At 38.3% G+C, this 25,895-nt stretch overlaps 1 protein-coding gene across 2 annotated transcripts in view; it reads right to left on the reverse strand.

Annotated features, from left to right (window-relative positions):
* Nucleotides 1-17,536, reverse strand: part of homer1.S (homer scaffold protein 1 S homeolog) — a 53,161-nt gene extending 35,625 nt beyond the window's left edge. Inside the window, exons 1-2 of one of the 2 annotated variants that reach the window (XM_018244464.2) lie at nt 16,928-17,536; nt 13,338-13,900 (exon numbers count right to left, since the gene is read on the reverse strand). In XM_018244464.2, coding sequence (XP_018099953.1) covers nt 13,338-13,342 — 5 coding nt within the window. In that variant the 5' untranslated portion in view covers nt 13,343-13,900; nt 16,928-17,536. Of the gene's footprint in view, nt 1-13,337; nt 13,901-16,907 lie in introns of both variants that reach the window. The other variant, XM_018244465.2, reaches the window with a different exon arrangement.
* Nucleotides 17,537-25,895: the final 8,359 nt, after the last annotated feature.

A 25,895-nucleotide genomic window follows, 5' to 3' on the forward strand; every position in this document is an offset into this window, starting at 1 on the left:
TACCGAGCCGAATCCGAACCCTAATTTGCATATGCCGGGCAGAAGGATTCGGCCGAATCCGTATCCTGCTTAAAAAGACTGAATCCTGCCCAAATCCCGAACCGAATCCTGGATTCGGTGCATCCCTAATATATATATATATATATATATATATATGTATATATATATATATATATACACCAGTTATTCTAAGCAATAACTCAACTAAGTATTGTTTCTGAAGGAAAGCTGCAGTGATTCACAACTGACTCATACAGCCTGTCTGTCTTTGGAACTGTTAAGGAGGGGCCTGACGGGATTTAAACAATGATGTGAAGCTCTGTGCAGGATTCCCAGTTAAACTGTAACATTCCAGACATGGAGGGAGGTATAGGATTGATTATTCGGACAGCTTGGGACCTGGTTTTCAGGATAAGGATAAGAGATCTTTCTGTAGTTTGGATCACTATACCTGAATTAGGTTTCTTAGTCAGCACCTGTAGCCTCCCAATTCTTTAGGGCCTGATGCACGTTCCATGGTTTTTCACTCACAATTTTCCATTATTGGGGTCTGAACCCATGTCTCAATAAAGGCATTTTAAGCAAAGGAATCCATGACTGGTGCTGTCAATATCTGAAAATCACTATACCTGAAGTCTGCTAAAAATAATAAACCCAACAGGACTGTTTTGCCACCGATATAAATTTGTGCAGCTTAGTCACCATCAAGTGCAAAGTGTTGTTTTATTATTGTAGAGAAAAAGGAAATTGTTTTTAAAACTAGAATGATTTGCTTAAAATGGACGCTATGGGATATGTACCTACGGTATATTTAATAAATAAGCATAGCACAAATATATATATATGCCATATACAGTACATTTAAATTGGCTATAAAGATTAATGGGGTCCAAAATATTTATAGCGTTAAATAGGATGCATTCAATATTTTTTTTTAAAGGATGACCTAAATCTGCCTGAATTATTGTGTAAATTAATGTTCTGTAGCATAAAATATAGATGTAACATAACATAACATAGACAATAGAATGTAAACATGTTCTTATATATAAAAAAGCACAACTGAGTTTGTAAAACCCATAGCATTTTCCTGACCAAGCAGTACAATGACTTTCAAAACACCATAATACAACCATTATTTAGACAACAACGTCAAAACACATACAGTATGCTGCATTCTAAACTTCTCCTCCCTTATATTTTGTAACATGAGACATTCCACTAAGGGGCATATTTATCAAGGGTCGAATTTCAAACTAAAACAACTTCAAAAAGACCAACCAAATTTTTTTTTGATTGAATAGGTCCGTATTCGGCCGAATTTGAATCTTTCGAATCGAAGGAATAGCGCATTCGATTGAATTCGATTTGATGTTTTTCCCCAAAAAAAACTTAGATTTTTTAAAGTCCACCAAATGACTCCAAATAGGTTCTAGGAGGTCCCCCATAGGCTAAAACAGCAATTCGGAAGGTTTTAGATGGCGAATGGTCGAAGTCGAGTTTCTAAAGAGACAGTACATGATAAATTTCGATATTTCAATTTTCACATTTTTTGCAAAATCCAAAATGAATTTGGACTATTCCCTAGTCGAAGTACACAAAAATAGCTCGAAATTCTAATTTTTTCAATTCAATAATTCACCTTGACCTTTGATAATCTGCCCCTAAAATTATAAATATTGAACAAAATAATTTTATTACAAATCATTTCACCTGCTTTTTTCCCACAAAAATCCACGTAGCAATACAAGAGTCAAATTAACGGCACTATACTGTATACAGTCATAAGAAAAAGTTTGGGAACCCCTCTCAGTGGAGTTTACTCCACTTTCAACAAAAAAAGATAACATTGGTATGTCTTTCATTTGCCAGGAACATCTGAGTACTGGGGAGTTTTCTGAACAAAGATTTTTAGTGAAGCAGTATTCAGTTGTATGGAATTAAATCAAATGTGAAAAACTGAGGTTTCAACTGTAAGGAATGTAATCAGGAAATGGAAGGCCACAGGCACAGTTGCTGTAAAACCCAGGTCTGGCAGGCCAAGAAAAATACAGGAGCGGCATATGCGGAGGATTGTGAGAATGGTTACAGACAACCCAAAGATCACCTCCAAAGTCCTGCAAGAACATCTTGCTGCAGATGGTGTATCTGTACATCGTTCTACAATTCAGCACAATTTGCACAAAGAACATCTGTATGGCAGGGTGATGAGAAAGAAGCCCTTTCTGCACTCACGCCACAAACAGTCGCTTGTTGTATTCAAAAGCTCATTTAGGCTTTGGACTGATGAGACAAAAATTTAGTTATTTGGTCATGGCAAAAAGCGCTTTGCATGGCGGAAGAAGAACATTGCATTTCAAGAAAAACACCTGCTTCCTACTGTCAAATTTGGTGGAGGTCCCATCATGCTGTGGGGCTGTGTGACTAGTTCAGGGACTGGGGTCCTTGTTAAAGTCGAGGGTCAGATGAATTCAACCCAATATCAACAAATTCTTCAGGATAATATTCAAGCATCAGTCACAAAGTTGAAGTTACGCAGGGGTTGGATGTTCCAACAAGACAATGACCCTAAACACACTTGGAAATCTACAAAGTCATTTATGCAGAGGGAGAAGTACAATATTCTGGAATGGCCGTCACAGTCCCACGACTTGAATATCAAGGAAAATCTATGGGATGATTTGAAGCAGGCCTTCCTTGTACTTGATCGAAACTAAGATATAATTAATTCTTATTGGAGGCAACACAATCCTATTGGTTAAATGAATGTTTAACATTATTTTTTAGCAGATTTAGGGGGTTATTTATTAAAGTCTGATTTTTTTATGTAGGGAAAAACACAATTTTTTGTAGAAAAAAAACACCAACTTCTAGACTTCATCTAGAAGTCAATGGCAGATGTCCCGTTGATATCCCGATCTGCGCTGGGTTTCATTCAATAATCCGAAGATTTAGAAGTTTTAGCAACTTTTTCATTAAGAATTTTTATCACAAACACTGGGCACCATCGTAAACTATCAAATTCACAATTACTATCCTACTGTCATGTGAGGGGCAAAGGGTTTGCAAAATTGTTAACAATGTGAACTTTTGTTGGCAATGCAAATGGGTTTTCTGTTAGCGACCTATATAGTTATGGGATTTGTTATCTGGAAACACGTTATCCAGAAAGATCTGAATTACAGAAAGGCTATCTCCCATAGACTCCATTTTATACAAATAATTCATAAGTCAAGAAGAAGGCAAATAATTCAAAAATTATTAAAAAAAAGAAAAGATGAAGGCCAATTGAAAAGTTGCTTAGAATTAGCCATTCTATAACATACTTAGGGGCAGATTTATCAAGGGTTGAATTTTAAAGTGTAAAATACTTCGAAATTCGACCATCGAATTAAAATACTTTGAATTTGAATATCGAAGTCGAAGTATATCTCACAGAATTTGGCCATCAAACGATCGAAGTAAAATCGTTAGATCGAACGATTCGAACGATTTTAGCGCACGATCAAACGATTTTACTTCGATGTGCAAAGACTTAGAAAATGGTTGTAGAAGGTCCCCATAGGCTAACATAGCACTTCGGCAGGTTTAATTTGGCGAAGTACTGAAATCGAAGGTTTTTTTAAAGAGACAGTACTTAGATTATCGAATTGTCGAATATTCAAACTATTTTACTTCTAATCGAATTCGAAGTCGAAGCCGTAGTATCCTATTCGATGGTCGAAAAAATTACTTTGAATTTCAAATTTTTTTACTTTGAAAATTCCATCAAATTCACTTCGACCGTTGATAAATCTGCCCCTAAATGTTCACTTAAAGCTAAACCGCCCCCCCCTTTAAAGTATTAAACTATAATGTTTTATTTAAAATCACAAGCCAACATTTCAGTCTCCACCAAAGACCTTAATCAAGTCGCCTGTCTTTTGGGATAATTTGGATATTTATATATATATATATATAATTATATTGCAGCATCTCTGCGGAACAAAATACGCGAATTACAATTTTAAGGTAGGAGACAGAAATATGGGCCTGTGATTGGTGACAGTGGAAGTGGTTTATCGATAAAGTTTCACACGAGCCATATTTTTCTCTAAATTTCACTGAAAATCTGGTAGGTTTATTATAGGAGGCTAAAAATAAATATCAATGAATCCATTCTGATTGCACTGAGAGGGCAATTTGAAGTCACTCTAGTGAAATACAGCAACAATTCATTTTTTTAAAGTGGTCCGGAAAAAAAAAAAAGAGGGGAGTCACATGGTATACGTGCGTTTAGCGCAGCTTAACTAAATGCCAATTTATAGTTTATCTGCTTATGATAAACTGCTGCTGTAATCCCTGCATTAAAAAAGATGGAAATATACAAAATAGCTTTTAGCCAATTGCCAGTAACGCAGTATAGAACGGCGTTAAAATCTCTACCACAAGGAATGAATTATATTCCAGTTAAATCAAATAAAACAGAAAGCTCCTCGATTTATACATCCATTTAGGCGAGAATGATTTTTTTCCCAACTAATTTATTCCTTACAGAAAATTTGGGAGAGTAAAAATATTAAAATTATTTATATAACCAGCAGTTTCTAGTGACTCACCAGGTGGACAGTTTAAAGACACAGGGGGTTATTTATCAAAGGTCAAATTTTAGGGGGTTATCAAAGTCCGAATTTATCGGACTTTGATAAAAAAAATTTAAAGTATGTTACATTTTTAGGGTTAGGGTTTTTAAAAAAATGTTAAATATTTTCTGAAAAAAACTCCGACCAAATCCGCACGGGTTTTTCCGGCTTATTTATCAATACAATTTACCAATTGTATTCGTGATTTTTCTGAATTTCCACCCTTAAACTCCGATTTTTTCAAACTTTTTTCTGAAAACTTCAGATTATTGCACGAAACCCAGCGAAAAATCTTTGGGACTTCTCGCATTGGGGCAAATTTACTAAAGGGTGAAGTGACTAATGCAGGCGAAAATTTACTTTGCCAATTTACTAACGGTCGCTTCTTCGCTAGTGAAGGAGATCGGCTTTAGCGGTACTTCGCTCCCTAACGCCTGGCAAATTTGCGCTGTGGTGAATGGATGTAACTACGCAAATTCATAGATGCGGATTTTACTGAACGTTACCTCTTGCGCCAGACTTCGCAACCTCAGACCAGGTGAAGTGCAATAGAGTAGATAGGAGTTCCTAAATACAATAGTTGAAAATTTTTCTAAGTCCCAAAAAATGCTGGCAACTTTTCATTTTTTGTTGGGGTAACCGGCTTTCCCCCCCCCCTACATTTCATAACATATGGCACATAAACTATACACTGGGCTCATGTGTAGGGCAATATAACAACTATTTTATTTTAACGTTCCCTGGACTTGTGTAATGTATTTGCTGCAACATGTACGTACATTCAACTTTAAGTTCCCGCCGTATGCAAGTTAGGCAACGCTAGTGCAACTTTGCCAGTGTTCAGTGCCCTGGACGCAACTTCGGATTTTAGTGGATTAGCGTTGTCCTGGCGAATCTACACCTGGCGAAGTGTTGCGCAGTGAGCGAAGCCGTCGCTGGTGAATTTTTTAGGTTAGTGAATTTGCCCCATTGACTTATCTGCAACCTCAGCAGGTCTGAGATGGCGGATTTTCGGATTCAGACTTTTTCCATCCTCAGGATATAATAAATTCGGAAACATTTGTGTTTTTTTAAAATTCCGATTTTATACTAAAAAAACACGATTTTTTTGAATTTTTGGCATTAGGAGTTGAGTACAGAGTGTAGTAAGGTGGGTAATCACAGGAAGAGGCGAGAGAGGAAAATATGGAAGCACAAGAGCAGAAATACTGAAAGAAGAAAAGTGCAAATAGATAGTGAGGGGATTGGGGAAGACAAAAGAATAAAAGAAGCTTGAAACAACAAAAAAAAGAATACGTGAGTAAAGTGTTGCGCATTTTATTTACAGCTATACTGTTTTTGGCTGCAAATATTCAGCCTTAAACATGTAGCTCTGTATGTATGTATCTGTATGTATCCTAGTTTGTTTTCTGAGGAGTGATACATAACGCGTTTATGGTTTTTATTCTAACAAATGTTCTGGGTGGATTATAAATGAAATTGTTAATGCATTTACCTTGTTTCATTGCCCTGAGTGTATATAAAATGCCAGGGGTTCCAGAACCCACTGCCTCTCAATGATTTTAAAGTGCAAGTGCCACTGCCTCTTCCTGCGGAGAATGTGTTTGTTGTCCCTGAACAGGCCTGGATTTGTGGCAAGGCCACATAGGCCCTGGCCTAGGGTGGCAAGAACATGCCGCCGAGCCGCATTATGGGGACGTGTGCGTCCCCATTCAATTACACCAGCTGCGCCGGCGTTTTTTCGACCGCGCGATGGGAAGGGAAAGTGTAGGCGGGCGATAGGACCGCGCGGCCGCCTGGTCGGACTGCGCGGCCGGCAAAGAAATCCGGCGCTGTCCCTGAATCCAGTGCCTTAGACTAAATAATGTGCTGGAAATGTTATCTCTCACTATCCGATTGTGCTCACTGTATAATAATAATTTTGGATCATATACAATACGTTGAAGTTAACGTTTATTATGTAATAGAATGGCCAATTCTTAGCAACTTTTCAATTGGACTTAATTATTTATTTTGTATAGTTTTCATATTATTTGCCTTCTTCTGACTCAGATCACTGCCTGGTTGACTCTAGAAACCAGATCAGTGCTGAAATTCCAAACTGGAGAATTGAAGAAGATATTTTAATTTAATATTGTTAGGCCATTCCAGTTTCTTTTTTTTTTTTTTTTTAATAATAATAAATAAAAATGTTGATTTTGATATTATTTGTGGGCACTATTTTGTACTGGGTGGGCCCTTGCAATGTGGTTTCCTGGTGGGCCCCAGACATCCCAGCCCGACACTGCTTATAGGTGCAACACACAATGAGCCACCTTGTTCCAGTGTGCTCTGTGTTACACCATCATATGTTCAAAGGCAGGTGAAAACCTGTGAAGCGCACTCACATTGCAAGTAAAAGACCAATAGCAATGTCATTTAAATGGGTGCAATTTTTCACCCACTTTGCACCTAGTGATGTAACTAATTTACAAAGAACAGTCTTTGAGCATGGAGAGTACCCTCCATTTTTAATGGCTGATTTCTCCTTGGCTCCTTCTGTGTTTGGTGCATTTTTTTGTGTTTTTTTTCTAATTTCCTCATCATTTCCTGAATACTGATCATGTCTGTGCACATATCATAACATTTGTTCTCAGAGCTGTGCCAAGATTTTGGTTTACTCTCTCTAAAGGCTGTACACATTTTAGATTGATCAAGTCTGTTCATATATCCCTTAAAAAAACTGGGCTGTTTCACTTCTGGATTGCTGTTACACAGTCCAAAAACAGTGCCTTCCCTTTGGAGCAATATCCTAACTTGTAAAATGTCCTACCTCTTTGCTTCTTTCTATAATATCAGCACTTCAAGGTACACATGTAAGTACCCCTTGCTGGCAATTCCATTAGAACCTGCCCTTGGGTTTCTCCTTTTCTCTGTCCACAATAAATCACTAGAATCAATTCCGCTGGCCTACAACTATGCATTTATGTCAACAACATACTTATTTCTTCTCTTCTCCTTGATCTCCTTTAACATCACTGTCTCACAGCTTCAGGGTTTTTTTTAACCTTGGTTTCAATGTTTGACCCTTGAATGCAAAATAAGAACATTTCCAAATAATTCTCTTATCTAATGGCAGAACAGGACACTAACTTTTTGTTCACGGATCCGCACACACACAAATTTCTGCAGTGGGGATAGTGTCCCTTCTTTATTGGTTTATGTCATCACCAACATCAATGTTTCAGGGGGTACAACCTTCCTTCATTATGACCTCCCTATGTTGTACCCCTGAAACGTTGATGTTGGTGATGATATAAACCATTAAAGAAGGGGCACTTTCCCCACTGCAGTAATTTGTGTGTGTGCGGATCCGTAAACAAGAAGTTGCTGTTGTTAAGGGGCCGTGCCGGGTCAACGGAGAACCAGCACCACTAGTAGATTCCGGGTGTGTAGTGTACTTATTACAGAAAAGAACACTATACATGAAGGATGGCACAACACAAATTGTTTCAAAGGGAAAAATAAAATCTAAAAACACATATACATTTTTAAAGCACCATTCAGCTCAGATTATCAAGTTATTTGTTGTACAAAACGCTGGCCAACATTCTGGTCACCTATTATGCAATAAATAATATACAACTGACCTGATGAGTCCATTGCTGTGGGGCTTTATTGACTTAATGGTACCTGCACCCAGGTGAGCTGTGGTATGTTTTTAGGGGTGCTTCTCCACATTGCTCTATATAACCAGCAATAATAAAACCAAGAATCTTCCTGAAATTGATGCAACATACTAAACAGTAGCACAAAGGCTGACAGCAGACAAGATACATTTTTACTAGTCATAGTTGTTCAGTAGTCGGTTGCATAACTAGAGTGTGTCGCCCCCTGCAAAAAAATCTTCAGAGAGGCTCAGCGCATCCCCATGCTCCCGTCCACTTCCCGTTCTTGCTCTGCCTCCGCCCACACCCCACCTCTGCCCCACCCACTCCTCTCCATGACTCCGTCCTCTCCCAGCCGCAGGTAATAGAGTTTTTTTTTAATTAGCTATAGAGGAAGTCAACCCCACAATCCGGGGCCCCCTGTGACTGCGGGTTCTGCTTCCTCTATAGTTACGCCACTGCTTAAAGGTATTTATCCTATATTCTGAAGGCAGCAGTGGTTTATCCATGTCTTAAAACAATGTAGCAGATGTAGCTGGCTTCTGCTACATTGTGTTAGCAGTCTGAGCTGGCAGTGCAGAGAATGTAATCCACCAGAGAGATTACTTCTAATAAAAATACATTTACAGATAACTTTAAAACTTTAAACTTAACTTAGGACTGAAAAAGTAGGCAAAGTAGGCAAAGTACATAAGTAAAGCTGGGTCAAATTATAATGCATATAATAGGATGAATGTTTCATCATGTAATGTCTTATAACTCCTGGTTTTCTACTTATAATAGGTCTCCACTTACCAAGTAGCAGACAAGGCGTTTATGCATGTATTTAGAGATAAGCAAGCCTGCACAGGACAAATACTAAGCAATTCTGACTGCAGGACACCACTTAGAAAGATGGCAGTAGAAAAGTATTTACCTGGCAATGCAAAGAATGCCCCACACAGCAGACAGTGTAGATAATACAGGTACGTGGGATGGAAATGGACATCTTTGTTTTGTAGAAGTCTTTCTCATTCATCCACTTGCACAATTTTACTTCTACCATTTAGAGAATCGTCCCACTGATTGCACCTGTATGGTTACACTAGCTGCGACATAAAAGCCACTGCTTTGTTTCTTCCCATCAGTGAACATTTCAAAGTCCTACATAAAATGGGACAGCAAACATACACCCACCTGGTTTTTAATGTCTGCAATACTCATGCTGGCCTAGGTACCGACACTTAGATTTAAGTTACATATTATCACTGAATCACAGCAATAAAAGCCCAAGCATAGCAAAAAAAAAAAACCATCCAAGTTACTATAAAACATTTACATTTTTTATATAAACCTACTTCAACTTTAATATAAGCTAGAGCTCCATGGTATGCGGTCAGAAAAGTATACAGGAGTGTCCCAAATTCTGAGCTTAATGGAATCCTTTAATGGCAGGCAACAAAATGGGATGCTCTACATGGCTCGAACTCTGCCAAAGACATTCCATATATGGCATGGATTTTAGATATGTTCTTGGGATATATGCAAGAAAAAGTGGGGTTAGTTACCCTTTATCTTAAAGGGCATGTAAAGGCAAAAAAAAAAAAATCCTATTTTTACTTTATTTAATGAAAAAGAAACCTATCTCCAATATACTTTAATTAAAAAATGTGTACCGTTTTTATAATTAAACTGATTGTATGCAGTGAAATTTTCACTTCATTTACTGCTATGGATGTGCTGTGGAATTGTCAGACGGTCCCTAACTGCTGAGCAGGGAAACAATCATACTTATGAACAGCAGAGGGAGCCCCTGCCTTACTTCCCAGCCATGCAGAACTCAAGCAGCTTTGTTTATGACGATCCCTAAGCAGCCCAGACCACACTGAGCATGTGCACAGTCTTAGTCTTGCAAAGATGTTTAACAAAGTTACAAGATGGTGACTCCCTGTAGCCAACTATGAAAGCATAAATTATTTGTTTGATTAGGCTTGTGGTTCAGTAAGTTCATGTTTATATTTAGTATACAAAATACAGCATTTCTAGCCTTATTCTATTTTAGACTTTACATGCCCTTTAAAGGCTCATTAGTATTTACTACACTAATGCCTGAGATACTTATATGGTTGATTTGACAATGAAAGAACTGGACATCGGGGCCAGAAAAACATGTCCATTAAACTTATAAACAATATGAGTACATGAAACCCTATCCTTTAATATGATTTTAAATCAGAACACTATTAAATGTTGTTATGATAACAAAGATGTAATAATGTCATGAGAGTATCCATTTAATGGAAAACTAAAGCCAGAGAAATTTTATCTCTATGGATTGATGTGCTTCCCACTACCAGAAGCCATAAATATGCTTTGTATCATACAATCCACAATGACAGTGTGCTACACCAGGAGGGAGGTGGGCAATAAATAAAAAATATAATATAAAAAGAGGGTGTCACTGGAACCCCAAAAGGTAAATCGTTTAAAAACAGGGGATGTACATTTCAAGGCATAAATAAGTTGGAAGCTTTATAGCAGCCCTGTCCCCTAATACAAAGCCTGGGAGTTTAAATATGGGCTTAAGTTGGCCTTTACTGTTTTTACTGTAGCCTTTAGTTAAAATAAAAAGCCATGACAATTGTGACTTGACTCTGTTCTAAAAGGATAACTAGTATCCAAGCAGGAAAGTATTGTTATCTAATGGGAAAAAAACAGAAAGGCACATAAATACAGGGCTGTGGAATCAGTTCATAAATCCTGACTCCTCAGTTTATGGTACTTCAACGCCTATCTTTTTCAAGGAACAATAACACCAAATTTTTTTGAATTTGAATTTATTCGCTGGCGGCGAATCACGCAAATTCGCAGCAAATTCGCCCATCACTACTATTCAGTCCTTGGAGTGCGTTTTTTGGGTATGTATTGATTTTTTGACCAGCACCCATGGCAGATGCCTGTTGGTTTTGAGTGCACCAGGCTGGTTTTGAAATGTATATATTTATGTATTTTCAAAATGGACCAGCTCTCCAAAATTTTAAATCAACGATTTATTGAAACATCACTCATATATCCTTGTGTATATATATATATATATATATATATATATATATATATATATTTATATATATATATATATATATATATATATATATATATATATATATATATATATATATATATATATATATATCTACAGAGCACCAATCCTCTCTAAAAGCAAAGTATGCACTGTGCCTGAAGTGGTAGAATTCTGCAGAAACCAACCCAAGGAACTGTAAGCATCTTAATGGAAATGTTCGTTTTTTGTGTATATGATAACATTACTCATTATGCATATCTTAGATGAGGAATGCATTAAGACAATGGTACTTTAAAATTCAACCAAATATCTAGTGTTTGCCCAGTGCCAAATTTAAACTGTTCCTTCCGTCACCTATGAACCAATGGCTGAGCTGGAATGGGAGCATATTCTGGTTACATAATAAATAGACTGGATTCATTCCTGCACAGAGTCACCAGTGCAACTTGAGAAATGGCTGCTCTTGCTGCTTCTTAGATTTCAGCGTGTCAGCCTTTAACCCCCTTAAGATTTTTCAGGCACAGTAACATTGTGCTTAATTAATCATGGAGCAGGGACACTCCATCTGTTGCAGAATGACAACTCTCACGCAGAGGGGGGTCATTCTGGGAACTGCAATTCTGCTAAAGTGCTAAAGTGTTTAAACGGATATTATCACCTGCAAATGTACTGTAAAAACTGTAACTGCTGTCAATGGGTGCCGTTGCCTTGCTAAAGCTTTTAATATGTTAATTAATCCTGACACAGGTTCAACATTCTCTAACGGTGTAAACAATGTGCTTTATCTGCGATCTGATTTCACTGTAGTCACAATACTCCTTTATAAAGATAGCCAGAATCGTAGCCGTAAAGTAGGGCAGAACTGCTGCGTTGCGAAAGAAAGAAAAGATACTTTGCCATTTGATGACATCCCTATATCCGTACTTAACATTATAGGTTGTTTTAAGGCACAAACAGAAACTTTATTTTTGGATGGACACTGTATGTGAATTTAGATCCAGCTAATACTGTACTCATATTCAGAATATTGGAAATTGAACACCAATTGCATTTCTCTTTAGACAACACTGATTTAAGTAGAAGCTGGGGTTTATCTGGAAACCTCCAAATTACGGAAAGGTCGTCTCCCATAGACACCATTATAATCAAATAATCCAAATATTTAAAAATGATTTACTTTTTCTCTGTTCTATTTAAACAGTACCTTGTACTTGATCCAAGCTAAGATTTAATTAATCCTTATTGGAAGCAAAACCAGCCTATTGGGTTTATTTAATGTTTACATGATTTTCTAGTAGACTTAAATGAATGTATGACGATCCAAATTACAAAAAGACCCGTTATCCAGAAAACACCAGGTCCAGAGAATTCTGAATAACAGGTCCCATACCTTTAGATAATTCGAAGCCCCTGTGTGTATTTACCATGAACAAACAACAGACCTGGATGACCTGACTATTCTATGAACACATTTATGGTGTTAGCCATTCCTAACAAGACTGAAAGACAAAGTCGGGCTCATGTTTTAGTGCGGCGGGACAATTCATTTTCCATGCTAACTGTAGCAATGACAAATATGTCAATCCTTCTCAAGCACAGTGTATCTGGCAACTGCAATCAATACAATTAATTGCATCCATTTACTGCCATAAAATATGCCTGTGTCTACTCATTCACAACACGTGCCTTTTAACAGGAAAAACATAGTTATCTTTATGGGGCAATAAATGACTCAAGATTGAATTGTAAACACTGGTTAGGGAGAAAGCAGTGCTCACGCTCAGACATCATTCAAACTCATCTCATATTGATTGTCAAACAAATCTGTAATGTCAACAGTTCTTGTATATAATCCAGAAATTAAAAAGGCAAAGCTTGTATAGAGCTGGGGTAGGGCAACCTGTCCTGAACTATGAATCCCAATAAGCTGTGAAAGTCTGGCTGTTGGGAGTGGATGCTGGGAGTTGTAGTTTAAAAATAGTGTAACACAGTCTAACGCACACTTACCCCATTTTGCCCAGATAGGGATCGCTTCTGACTTTTTGTGAATAACTATTAGAGGTGATTTTCTTCTTGCACCATTAGCTCTTGCTTTTCTCTTGAACGGAATACTTCCCAGCGCTGTCAGAACACCTTCTGTCAATCAAACTCCTCCGGGAAACATGAATGAATGGAACGTCTGGCTTTTAAATCCAATGATGTTTCCAAAGAGTTAAAAACAAAAAAACTGGCCACAAAATGGAAAGGTCTGTAAATCTCGATGCAATACAAAACACAAAAGTATATCATAATAAGTATATCCAACAAAAGACGTGTGTCTTCATGAGCCTGCTTCTGCCAGCGTCTCGTAGTGTGGGGGGATATTAGGAAGCCAGCCCAATGCCTATTCCAACCATGTCCTTCTCTACAGTAATCTGCTTCCCACGCTGCTCTTCCCACACACACAGACATATATACAGTTTCCACTTGTGTGACCAGTAGCCGCAGACCTTCCACTATTTCTTCCTGTGCTAGAATCGAGCCTCCTCCTCCTTCTCCTCTTGGGACCTCTCCACGGGCAGGATCCAGTACTAGATCATAAATAACGTCATTAAGTGAAATCAGGGGGTGAAGACAGTTGATTATCGTTAACATATCCAAGATAACTACAACACTTCGACCTGACAGTATATTTAACCTGGAGGAGGGGGACATATATATATATATATATATATATCTATATATAGATATATATATATATATATATATATATATATATATATATATATATATATATATATATTGTAACAAAAAAACGCACTCACAGGACTTCAAAAAAAGCCGCAAAGGCTGTGATTTATTGATCCGACGTTTCGGCTACAACTCTAGCCGTCCTCAGGAAGAGGACGGCTAGAGTTGTAGCCGAAACGTCGGATCAATAAATCACAGCCTTTGCGGCTTTTTTTGAAGTCCTGTGAGTGCGGTTTTTTGTTACAATATATTACTATTTGTTTGCCAGCACCTGGGCAGTTACTGACAGGGAAGGTGTGCACCTCTTTGGACTTTTTATATATATATATATATATATATATATATATATATATATATATATATATATATATATATATATATATATATGTATATATATATATATACAGTATATATATAACCAAAGGAATGGTGCACTCCGTAGACAAAATTAATACCTGGGTGCCAGCATGGGAAATAAGCAGTGAAAAAGGATTGCGGCACTCACAGGGTTTTAGTGAAAAAACAAAAAATGTTTTATTATTAAGCCTCAACGTTTCGATCCACCACAGGGATCTTCGTCAGGAGACGAAGATCTGAAGATCCCTGGGGGGGATCGAAACGTTGAGGCTTAATAATAAAACATTTTTTGTTTTTTCAATAAAACCCGGTGAGTGCCGCAATCCTTTTTCACTATATATCTATATATATATATATATATATATATATATATATATATATATATATATATATAATTACTTGGTAAGGGCAGCACTTTGCCTTTGCAATATCCCTCGGGTGCACGGTAATGTATAGTATAAGCAAAAAGAAGACCAGCAACACCGAGATCTCTTGTGATATACACCTTGAGAAAGGTCCCTGTGTGGACCGAAACATCACGTCGGCTTGCATGTGATTTCACAATACAGATTTGAGTATATCATAAGAGATCTCAGTGTTGCTGGTCTTCTTTTTGCATATATTTATATATATATATATATATATATATATATATATATATATATATATATATATATATATATTAAAGAATAAGATCTCCAAGCAGTTTATTGGACTGTTTTGGGCCAAGTGGCTTGGAAGTGAAATCAGTTTGAGATGAGGCAGAAATCCGCTGCAGAATTGCTCAGATCCCACGGAATGACATAACAGCAGTGGAAATGGAAATCTCACGTCGGCACGGAAAAGCGTTAAAACTGCAATTGATCAAGTCACAGAAAATTGTAGAATCATTCTAAAAATCTAATTTTTCAGCCTGCCGGGTTAGCAATGACATAATAAAACACACTGTCAACCATAGAGCAAGAGAAGGTGATGGGTTAAAGTTCCAAACTGCACCCCCCTCTTCTGCTACAACTCCCATTATCCCTAGACACCCTTTGGATGGGGGGGGCAATGTAATTTTGCTCACAGTTCACACTGAGATATGATGGAGGAGGCAGAACTGTCTCAAGCACAGACCTTGAACCTGCAACTTTGCAGCTGCAGCTGAATGATCATTTTCAATATTTCCAAAAGCTGGTAGGAGCTTTACTTCTATATCAGCTGTAGAGACACAGAAGCTTAACATGGTGTTGTTGACTACAAATCCCAGCAACCCTAGCTGGGCGTAATTAAAAGCTAGCTAAGAGAGTTCAGGTTAAAGATACCCTGTATTGCTACCCTAGTGATTCCTAAGGATATACATGATATAAGGATATATATTCCTAAGGATATGCATGATATAAGGATATATGTTTCTTAGGATAAACATGATATAAGGATATATGTTCCTAAGGATATGCATGATGTAAGGATATATATTCCTAAGGATATGCATGATATGCATGATATAAAGATATATATTCCTAAGGATATACATGATATAAGGATATATATTCCTAAGGATATGCGTGATATAAGGAATATATTTCTAAGGATATGCATGATATAAGGATATATATTTCTAAGGATATGCATGATATAAGGATATACTGTATATTCCTAAGGATATACATGATGTAAGGATATACAGTATATATTCCTAAGGATATGCATGATATAAGGGTATATATTACTAAGGATAAACATGATATAATGATACATATTCCAAAGGATAAACATGATATAAGGATATATATTCCTAAGGATATGCATGATATAAGGATATATATTCCTAAGGACATACACGATATAAGGATATATATTCCAAAGGATATACAGTACATGATATAAGGATATATATTCCTAAGGATATACACGATATAAGGATATATTTGATAAGGATATACACGATATAAGGATATATATTCCTAAGGATATGCATGATATAAGGATATATATTCCTAAGGATATAGTTGATATATGGATATATATATTCCTAAGGATATAGATGATATAAGAATATATATTGTTAAGAGTGTTTGTCAAGTGGTTACCCTGGCATCTAATGCTGGTGCAGACACTGCAGAGATGGTATGGTGCAAAACCCACTAGCAATATACACATGGTGTTTTAGTGGATATAACCAGGGCTGATTTAACAATTGCCAGACTGTTGTAGGCAAATCCACACAATTACCATTGCCCATAGATAGCACCATGTTATCCCTGCAGGCTGCATGTATTTCACAAATCTGGGTCGGGTTCCAGCACAGGTCCATGACAGCATAAGCCACAGTCAGGACAAAAAGGGACTCACCAACGTGGGGGGGCCTTGGAGCTGATGGTGGGGGGGTTTCTATTTAGAGATCAGACCCAGTATAGAAATATATAAACATGCACTGGGCAGTACAGGGAGGCTGGAATGGCAGCTAATACATGACCGATATGAATTGATCATTTTGCTACAAACCCCAGTATTCTCAGCCTCACCGGAGGACACACTCGGCGACTTCAGCACCACGGAGAGCGCCGGTCCGATGACTCAGTGCTGAGCAGCAGTAGCGGTGGCGGGTGCAGCCTCTCCCCGGCCATCAGCAGCGGCAGCAGCAGCAGCAGGACACAGGCAGCGGCCATCCCTCAGCCATTCCTCAGCCGCTCGCAGCATCGCTCTGAAACGCGCACACAGTGACGCAAGGAACACGGGGAGGAGGAGGAGGGGGCGCTGATGCGCTAAACTAACCCCACAGCGCAAGGACAGCACCGCCCTCTGACACTGATACGGGCCTGTCAGTGACATTCCCAGTGGGGATTGAAGAGGGGAAAAAAAGAGGACACAAAAGACAATAAAACATTGTGCCAATGGCTTCTCTGGCTCTCCAGCGCGACTCAAGGCGATTAAACCCTCTGTTGCCAACAGCGCGCTGTACTTTTGCCGGTCCCCGGCGCTAAAATCCCGGTCCTTTCATTGCGCTGCTTGATTGGAGTTTCCTTCTTCCCCCAATGTCTTTCATCTGCGCCAAACCGGCTGCTGACGGGAATACCGTCTCTGCAAGGGCAATGACACAAATCCTAGCCTAGCGCTAGCTCAAAGGGTGAGAGAGACAGGGGGGAGGAGCCAACACAGGAATGGGGGTGGGGTGAAGGGGGGGAAGCTCAGGAAATGTGGGGAAACAAGAACTATAAAAATATAGGATGGGAAATAAGGTTTCGGACAGATTTAATTTCATTTCTGATTGTTCCCCACTCCTTGGCCAGGGTGACTGTTCCAAAAGTACCACCATTAAATGCTAATCCTGGGAAGGAACCCCGGTTAAGGTTTTCAACATTTTGCATTTTGAGCAAATCAGGGCTTCCTTTCATGCCTTGCTAAGAAAGCTTTATGGCTAATAAGAGAACCTAGCAAGCAATAAACAGCAACACTAAAGATTCAAGTAGACTGTGATTAGGGTTGCCACCTTTTCTGGAAAAAATTACCGGCCTTCCTATATTCTTGCCGTTTTTTCCTATTAATAATATTGGCACCATGCATCATTTTTACCAGCCAGGTGGCAACCATAACTGTTTTTTCGATCCTGTCATCGGAAAACATGTTTTTTTCAAAACGCATCAGTTAATAGTGCTGCTCCAGCAGAATTCTGCACTGAAATCCATTTCTCAAAAGAACAAACAGATTTTTTTTATATTAAATTTTGAAAGCTGACATGGGGCTAGACATTTTGTCAATTTCCCAGCTGCCCCTGGTCATGTGACTTGTGTCTGCACTTTAGGAGAGAAATGCTTTCTGGCAGGCTGCTGTTTTTCCTTCTCAATGTAACTGAATGTGTCTCAGTGAGACATGTGAGTTTTTACTTTTGAGTGTTGTTCTTAGATCTACCAGGCAGCTGTTATCTTGTGTCAGGGAGCTGCTATCTGGTTACCTTCCCATTGTTCTTTTGTTTGTCTATTGAGGGGGAAAAGGGAGGGGTCTGATATCACTCCAACTTGCAGTACAGCAGTAAAGAGTGATTGAAGTTTATCAGAGCACAAGTTACATGACTTGGGGTAGCTGGGAAATTGACAATATGTCTAGCTCTATGTCAGATTTCAAAATTGAATATAAAAAAATCTGTTTGCTCTTTTGAGAAATGGATTTCAATGCAGAATTCTGCTGGAGCAGCACTATTAACTGATTCATTTTGAAAAAATTTTTTTTCCCATGACAGTATCCCTTTAAGCAAACACAACAGTTAGGGCAACACTTCATTATATTTTCATTACATTAAAACACTTTTATTTTTTGACGTCACTGTTCCTTTAATTTTAGCCTTTCCTTCTCCTTTAAGGATATTTTGTGTTCTACATATATTATATATGGAAGTGGCCATGCTATATGTCAAGGGCTGTGCTTTGCTACCCCCCCCCCCCTTCAAGTCACTATCATAGTTAGAAGAATAACCATTGTAGCAACCACCATGCTATAACACTTCTACATGAAGTCTGGTCATAATAACAGAATAGCTTGTTCCACTGCCTACAATAGAAGCATATACTGAAAAGCAAGAGGACACAGGAATGTAGAAATGACGCTTGTTGGCGGGGCACTGCCATATGAATATAGATTGTTGGTGGAACACTGATAGGATATTGGCTTGACTCTGTCTGCATCTCTTGTGTTGACAAAATTCATTCTATGCAGTGTGTCAATGTGAAATTTCAATGTGCAACCAGCCAAATATGTGTCCCTTTGTAAGAAACCCCCTCCAACACAGTCCAAAACATATAGGCAACATTTGTACACACTGGAAGAAATGTAATAAACCGGAATAAATGTAATGCATGAGGGAATACACATTTTCCTTGTGAATATGCAAATGTGCTCCAATACAGGTAAATCAATCAACTGTCAACTGTTTTTCAACCCCTCGAGGAGGAAAAGAAGAAGAGTATAATTATGTCACCCAGACTCTTAATTAGTTGCTCATTTCGTGCCTGTTTCAGCAGCATTCATAACTGGCTGCATTGCTGGTGACTGGATCAAACACCCCTGGACATGTACATTTTGAATAAGTCTATTTAATTTGATGTCTTAATTATGATCCGATTTATTTGAGATGTCGCAGAGCAATACTGATTTGTCATCATGTCAAGTTTAAAGACAGGCTTAGATTTTACACATGCACATCTATTAATCTCCCTTCAGCCAAGTAGATCCTTGATACTCAAATCAAAGATAATAATAAAATGCAGGTGGGCATTAAGAGGATGAAATATGACATGTTGTGGTGTCTGGTCTATTTATTGATAGATAAGTCCAGTATGTATAACCAAAAAGGTCTTGGTTCATGATATCTCCAAAATAATCTTTAGTCTTCACCTCCAAGCAAAGAGAACCTTGATCACAAGAAAACCATACTTCTAACATGCATGTACTTTGGACGCAGACTTAAAGGAACAGGGACATCAAAAATCACAGTGTTTAAAAGGAATGACAAAGTAATGTACTGCTGCCTTGCACTCATAAAACTGGTGTGTTTGCTTCAAAAACTCTACTATAGTTTATATAAACAAGCTGTTGTGTAGCCATGTGGCAGCCATTCAAGCACAGGATACACAGTAGAACGTTCTGAAGAATCCCATCAGTGGCGGAACTACCGGGGGAGCAGGGGGTGCGAGCGGGCCAGGGCCGCACCCCCTCAGGGCCCCCCGGCAGTCGGTTCGCCGCTGAAAATGTGGCCAAATGCAGCTGTACGGAGGGGGGCGGGGCCCGGCTGCGCGTCACGCACCAGGGCCCGTCCCCCTCCAGGATCGCTACTGAATCCCATTGTATACTACAGAGCTTATCTGTTATCTGCTGGGTATCATCAGTTTTACCAGTACAAGAAAACCCTAATTGATACTGTATTGTCATTCTTTTAAAAAAAAAAAAACATTTTTTGTATTACTGTTCCTTTAATGGCAAACTGCTTGACCTCACACCCAAGTCATCTAGTAGTCCTAAAGTGAACAAAAAGTACATTTGCCAATGACATTGAATGCAAAAAGGCGACCACATACACAGTAGCAAAATCAACCCTACATAAATAATATGGATTTTTCTTTTAAAGACAATAGGAAAGAAAACACAATAGGGTTAATATGAAAGCGCAAAACACTTTCCATTCCTGTTAATTTACAAAAAAGCAAATGTGGGGAACAGGTAAATACACTGTAATAAACCTGGAATTACCCCCCTTTAATTGTACCTGATTTTGGTGGTACTGAGTTAGAATCTGGAGCAAGAGATGTTTACTAGTGACTACACAGATCATTAATAAAAAGCATCAAACACTTCTTATACCTGACAGGGGAAAAAGAAGGCCTGCAGGTTTTTACTAGTGCACTTGAAGTAGGGATGCACCGAATCCACTATTTTGGATTCAGCCGAACCCCTGAATCCTTCGTGAAGGATTCGGCTGAATACCGAACTCAGTCTGAACACTAATTTGCATATGCAAATTAGGGGTGGGAAGGGGAAAACATTTTTTACTTCCTTGTTTCGTGACAAAAAGTCGCGTGATTTCCCTATTTCCCTGATTTCACTATGCAAATTAGGATTCAGATTCAGTTCGGCTGGGCAGAAGGATTCGACCAAATTCTGCTGAAAAGGGCCGAATCCTTGCCGAATCCTGAACTGAATCCTGGATTCGGTGCATCCCTAATTTGGGGGTCCAGGGAACCATCATGCCATCTCAGAGCCCCTCCTGCTATTGAAGGGATGCAATGGAAAATGGCTACCCAAAGCTACCAGTGCTGTTGGCCATTAGGACTAAGTAGAACAGACCAATAAGGAAATATACCATGGGGAACAGAGAAAAGTCCAATGACGTGGTATCAAAGGGGTTAAACAGATTGTTGTCTAGCTTCAGGCTAAGGTCCAGAAAGGCAGCAGTAAGTAAAGCCCAAAACAGGGTAAAAATCCAGAAAATCAATGAGCAACAGCTGACAGCACACCCAGGAACTTGCAAACTAAGACATCCAATTGTGCAATGCATTAGTGTCTGTGCAGGCTTTAAATAAGGAACTTTGGTGCCATGCCTGACACTGTGTCATCACCTTGCATCACTATTGAGGTCCAATTAAGTAATTCCAGTGCATCTTTACACTGGTAGCATCAAGGTTTCTTTTAATAGTGTCAGGCATAAACCAAAATGTTATCTACACTTATTGGGAATATTCAGCCATCCAGCGTTGTCCAAGTCAGAAAGCATCAGCTCTGAATCTACAGAAAGCTAATCAATAATATATTAGAGGTTCTGCATATATGGGAGACAAAGAAAATGTGAATCCCAAACTCTGACCCAATGACTTAGTTTTGCTTAGTATGATCTAGAAATGGCAATGGATTTTAGTAAGGTTTTATAGTTTAATAAAAATATATTTGTTTAAAGGGGTCATTCATCTTTAAATTAACTTTTTGCATGATGTAGAGGGTAATATTCTGGCACAATTTGCAATTGGTTTTCATTTTTATTGTTTTTGGTTTTTGACCTACAGTATTTAGCTTTTTCTTTAGCAGCTCTCCAGTCTGGAATATCTATGGTTGCTCAGGCCAAAATTATTTTAGCAATCCGGCATTGAGTTAAATTGTAGCCTTGTAGCACATTTGTTTTAGATTTATTGGTCAGTGACCCCATCTGAAAGCTGGAAAGGTAGAAGAGAAATAATTCAAAAACTATAAAAAATAAAAAAAATAAAGCTCAGATGAAGTTGTTTAGGATAAGTCATTCTATAACATACTAAAAGTTCACTTAAAGGTGAACCCCTTCTTTAAGGGAACTATCCTGAATTACATTTTTAGATTTGGTATTTATTGTTGAAATTTAAAAGGACTGTCTCCCCAAAAACATTTTTTTGCATAGTGCAGAAATCTATTATAACTTTAAGTAAAAATTATTTTAAAATGTGTGTAAGTAGAAGTGACTGATCCCTGAAGCAAATCTTTTTATCACACCCCTTCTGCAAAGCATTATGGGCTTTTTAAAACTGCAGTGAAACATTGAGATGGTACACCCCAATATATTCACTCGAACAAGACCCTACAATACTTTGTAACTTCTGCCTAAAAACATTTGGGTGCTTTTGGGTACAGAGACAATGAGTTCATCAGTTAGTATTCTTGGAATATTCTTGGACATCAGCCAGCAATGAGAATACTGTATATTTTAGCATTAGTCATACACTTAAAGGTATGGTTCACCTTTTAGGTAACTTTTAGTACGTTATAGACATCCAGTTCCTAGCAATTTTGCAATTGGTCATTATTATTATATATTTTTGAGTTTCTAAATTATTTTCCTTATTCTTCTGACTCATTCCAGCTTACCATTCCATCTTACCAAATCCCAAATAGGGGTCCAACTCCATGTGCGCCCAAGGCAAGACACCCACCATCAGCAAGATGGAGGGACAAGATGTAAACCTCTGCAGATGCTAGTACTAAACCTAACCAAGGATCAGAACTAGGGGTAATTACAGAGAAAAGGTACCAGCCTGGTGCCCCCTATCATTGCACCCTAGCACGTGCCTCTTCTATCTACCCCTAGTTCTGGCCCAGTTTACAACTATAGCCAGCAATGTTTTCCTATATCTGTTGGCCAAGTGCTGTCCTCATCCAAGCTTGATCCAAAAAAGTCCACTGCACCACTGGCATAACCCAACAAGAGCTTTTCACTGTGGAGGGGTAGAGGTGGGGGAGAGGACCAAAAGCTTGAAGCACTGGCTCATATGGAAAAAATACATTTTACGGTTTTGTTTTATAGAGATCTCAGTTGAAGCTGAAAATATAAAATGCAAAATGTGTGTTTTTCAAGAGTCATTAAAACCTGAATGTGTTCTGTTAGATCTCCAGTGTTCAGAACTATATACAGAAATGTGAAAAATTGAAAAGTAAGTAAAAGTATAAATCAACATGAAAAATACTCATTTTTCACACACAATAGGACAGCTGTTGGCAACTATGGGAAAATGAAAGGCACGAGCAGCTGTCAGCTATTTCCACGCAATGTTTATCCATTCATCTTGGAAAATCGGAACAAAACACAAGCAACAAATTAATCATGAAAGCCTCATGGGGTTTCATAAGATAGGATTTCTTGGACCAGCCTTTGATAATTGGCTACATGTGCTTCTGACAAACAAGTTCAATTAGTGTATAGCCTTCTCCTGTCTATCATTATGTTAAAGGCATCATTCTGAGACGGAAACCCTTGCATCCATTTCATTTTTCAGATTGCCAATTGCAAATTTTAATTATAGGATCTTTTGTCTAATACACGATCGGATAAATGTAAAAATGCATGTGTGGCTTGTAAAATCTTAAATAAGATGCACCCAGCAAATTTGTTTTGTTTGACCTCAAAAACATGGAGCCCCTAAAACTATGTGAGCGAATTGGTAAATTATATATTGTTCTATTATATAATCAGTGGTTGCTACTGATAATTCTAATCAAATACATTGAATTCCCTTATATATTGCAGGAGCTCTCACTGTAGCAATACCGTTTCGAAACTAAAAACAGAAGATAGATATGGCCTCAAGGATGTACTGTCCAAGGCATAAAGCCAGTACGTCAGTAGAGTGTGGTTGGAATACACAACAGAATATTTCTTTCTGGTCATGATAAACAGAAATGACAAATGAAGCAGAGGACAAGTGACCTCTAGGCTTATACATTGCTGCATGTAGAGTTGAGACTTAACACAGTACCCAGTCTATACTATAAAAAGGGCTATAAATTCTGAACCATGTATGTCCCACAACATACATAAAGTCCTGTCTAGGAGTTAGCAAGAACACAGTCTTGAACCATTTCTTCTCTTTATAAAGCCAGGAAATCACTATTCTGTAGGTTACTAGTAGGGATGCACTGAATCCACTATTTGGGTTTCCGTCGAATCCTCGGTGAAAGATTCGGCCAAATACCGAACCGAATCGGAGTCCTAATTTGCTTATGCAAATTAGGGGCAGAAAAGGAAAAAGTAGAAAAAATTATTTTGTGACGAAAAGTCATGTGATTTCCCTACCCGCCCCTAATTTACATATGCAAATTAGGATTCGGATTCGGTTCGGCCAGGCACAAGGATTCAGAAAAAGGCCGAATCCCAAACCGAATCCTGGATTTGGAGCATCCCTAGTTACTAGGCAGGACAAAAAGAAGCGATTGATGCCGTGCATGTTCAGATTTGGTCAGGAAGTTAAATGATTTCTACCATAATTCCTGGCTATCTGTAGCTGTTTTGATAGATCATCCTGCAATCCTGGTGGATCAAGGACTAGCTGTCCTGATGGGAAATTTATGGCTGAAAGGAAGTAAAGAGAACCCACAGGTCCTATTTGCTACCTGCTGTTCTGGCCATTTGAGAAGTCACCTCAAATAGGCACAATAGAAAATTAGCTATACATGTCTTTGGCCATTAGTACAGTATCCATTGGTTCAGCCCATGGGCTGATCAGTAGGAGAACCATAGAGACTGACCCACGTATGACCACCTGTAGTTTGGAGTAGTAACTGACTCGTTGTGTAATGATATTTATTTGATGCATCAATATTAGAAGTGCATGTTCCCAAAGCATGCTTTTTAAATGTTATTTCAAAATTTTTACACAGGATTTATTAGTGCTGCTATTCCATGTCCACATTACTTGTATTGATGCATTTTAAACGTAATAGTTTGTCTGTTGTGCATCAACAGTAATACTTAAAGGGATCCTGTCATCGGAAAACATGTTTTTTTCAAAATGCATCAGTTAATAGTGCTACTCCAGCAGAATTCTGCACTGAAATCCATTTCTCAAAAGAGCAAACAGATTTTTTTATATTCAATTTTGAAATCTGACATGGGGCTAGACATTTTGTCAATTTCCCAGCTGCCCCGGTCATGTGACTTGTGCCTGCACTTTAGGAGAGAAATGCTTTCTGGCAGGCTGCTGTTTTTCCTTCTCAATGTAACTGAATGTGTCTCAGTGGGACATGGGTTTTTACTATTGAGTGCTGTTCTTAAATCTACCAGGCAGCTGTTATCTTGTGTTAGGAGCTGTTATCTGGTTACCTTCCCATTGTTATTTTGTTTGGCTGCTGGGGGGGGGGGAAGGGAGGGGGTGATATCACTCCAACTTGCAGTACAGCAGTAAAGAGTGATTGAAGTTTATCAGAGCACAAGTCACATGACTTGGGGCAGCTGGGAAATTGACAATATGTCTAGCTCCAGGTCAGATTTCAAAATTTAATATAAAAATATCTGTTTGCTCTTTTGAGAAATGGATTTCAGTGCATAATTCTGCTGGAGCAGCACTATTAACTGATTCATTTTGGAAAAAAAAAAATTTCCCATGACAGTATCCATTTAATAGTGAGTTATGTAGGTCCCCACGTGTCCCCAGTGCAGGAGTGTATTGTGTATTAGATGTCAGTTTTCTTTCTTTTACAAACTGTGTGTAA

Source organism: Xenopus laevis, chromosome 1S, assembly GCF_017654675.1.
Source record: "Xenopus laevis strain J_2021 chromosome 1S, Xenopus_laevis_v10.1, whole genome shotgun sequence".
Taxonomy (NCBI): domain Eukaryota; kingdom Metazoa; phylum Chordata; class Amphibia; order Anura; family Pipidae; genus Xenopus; species Xenopus laevis.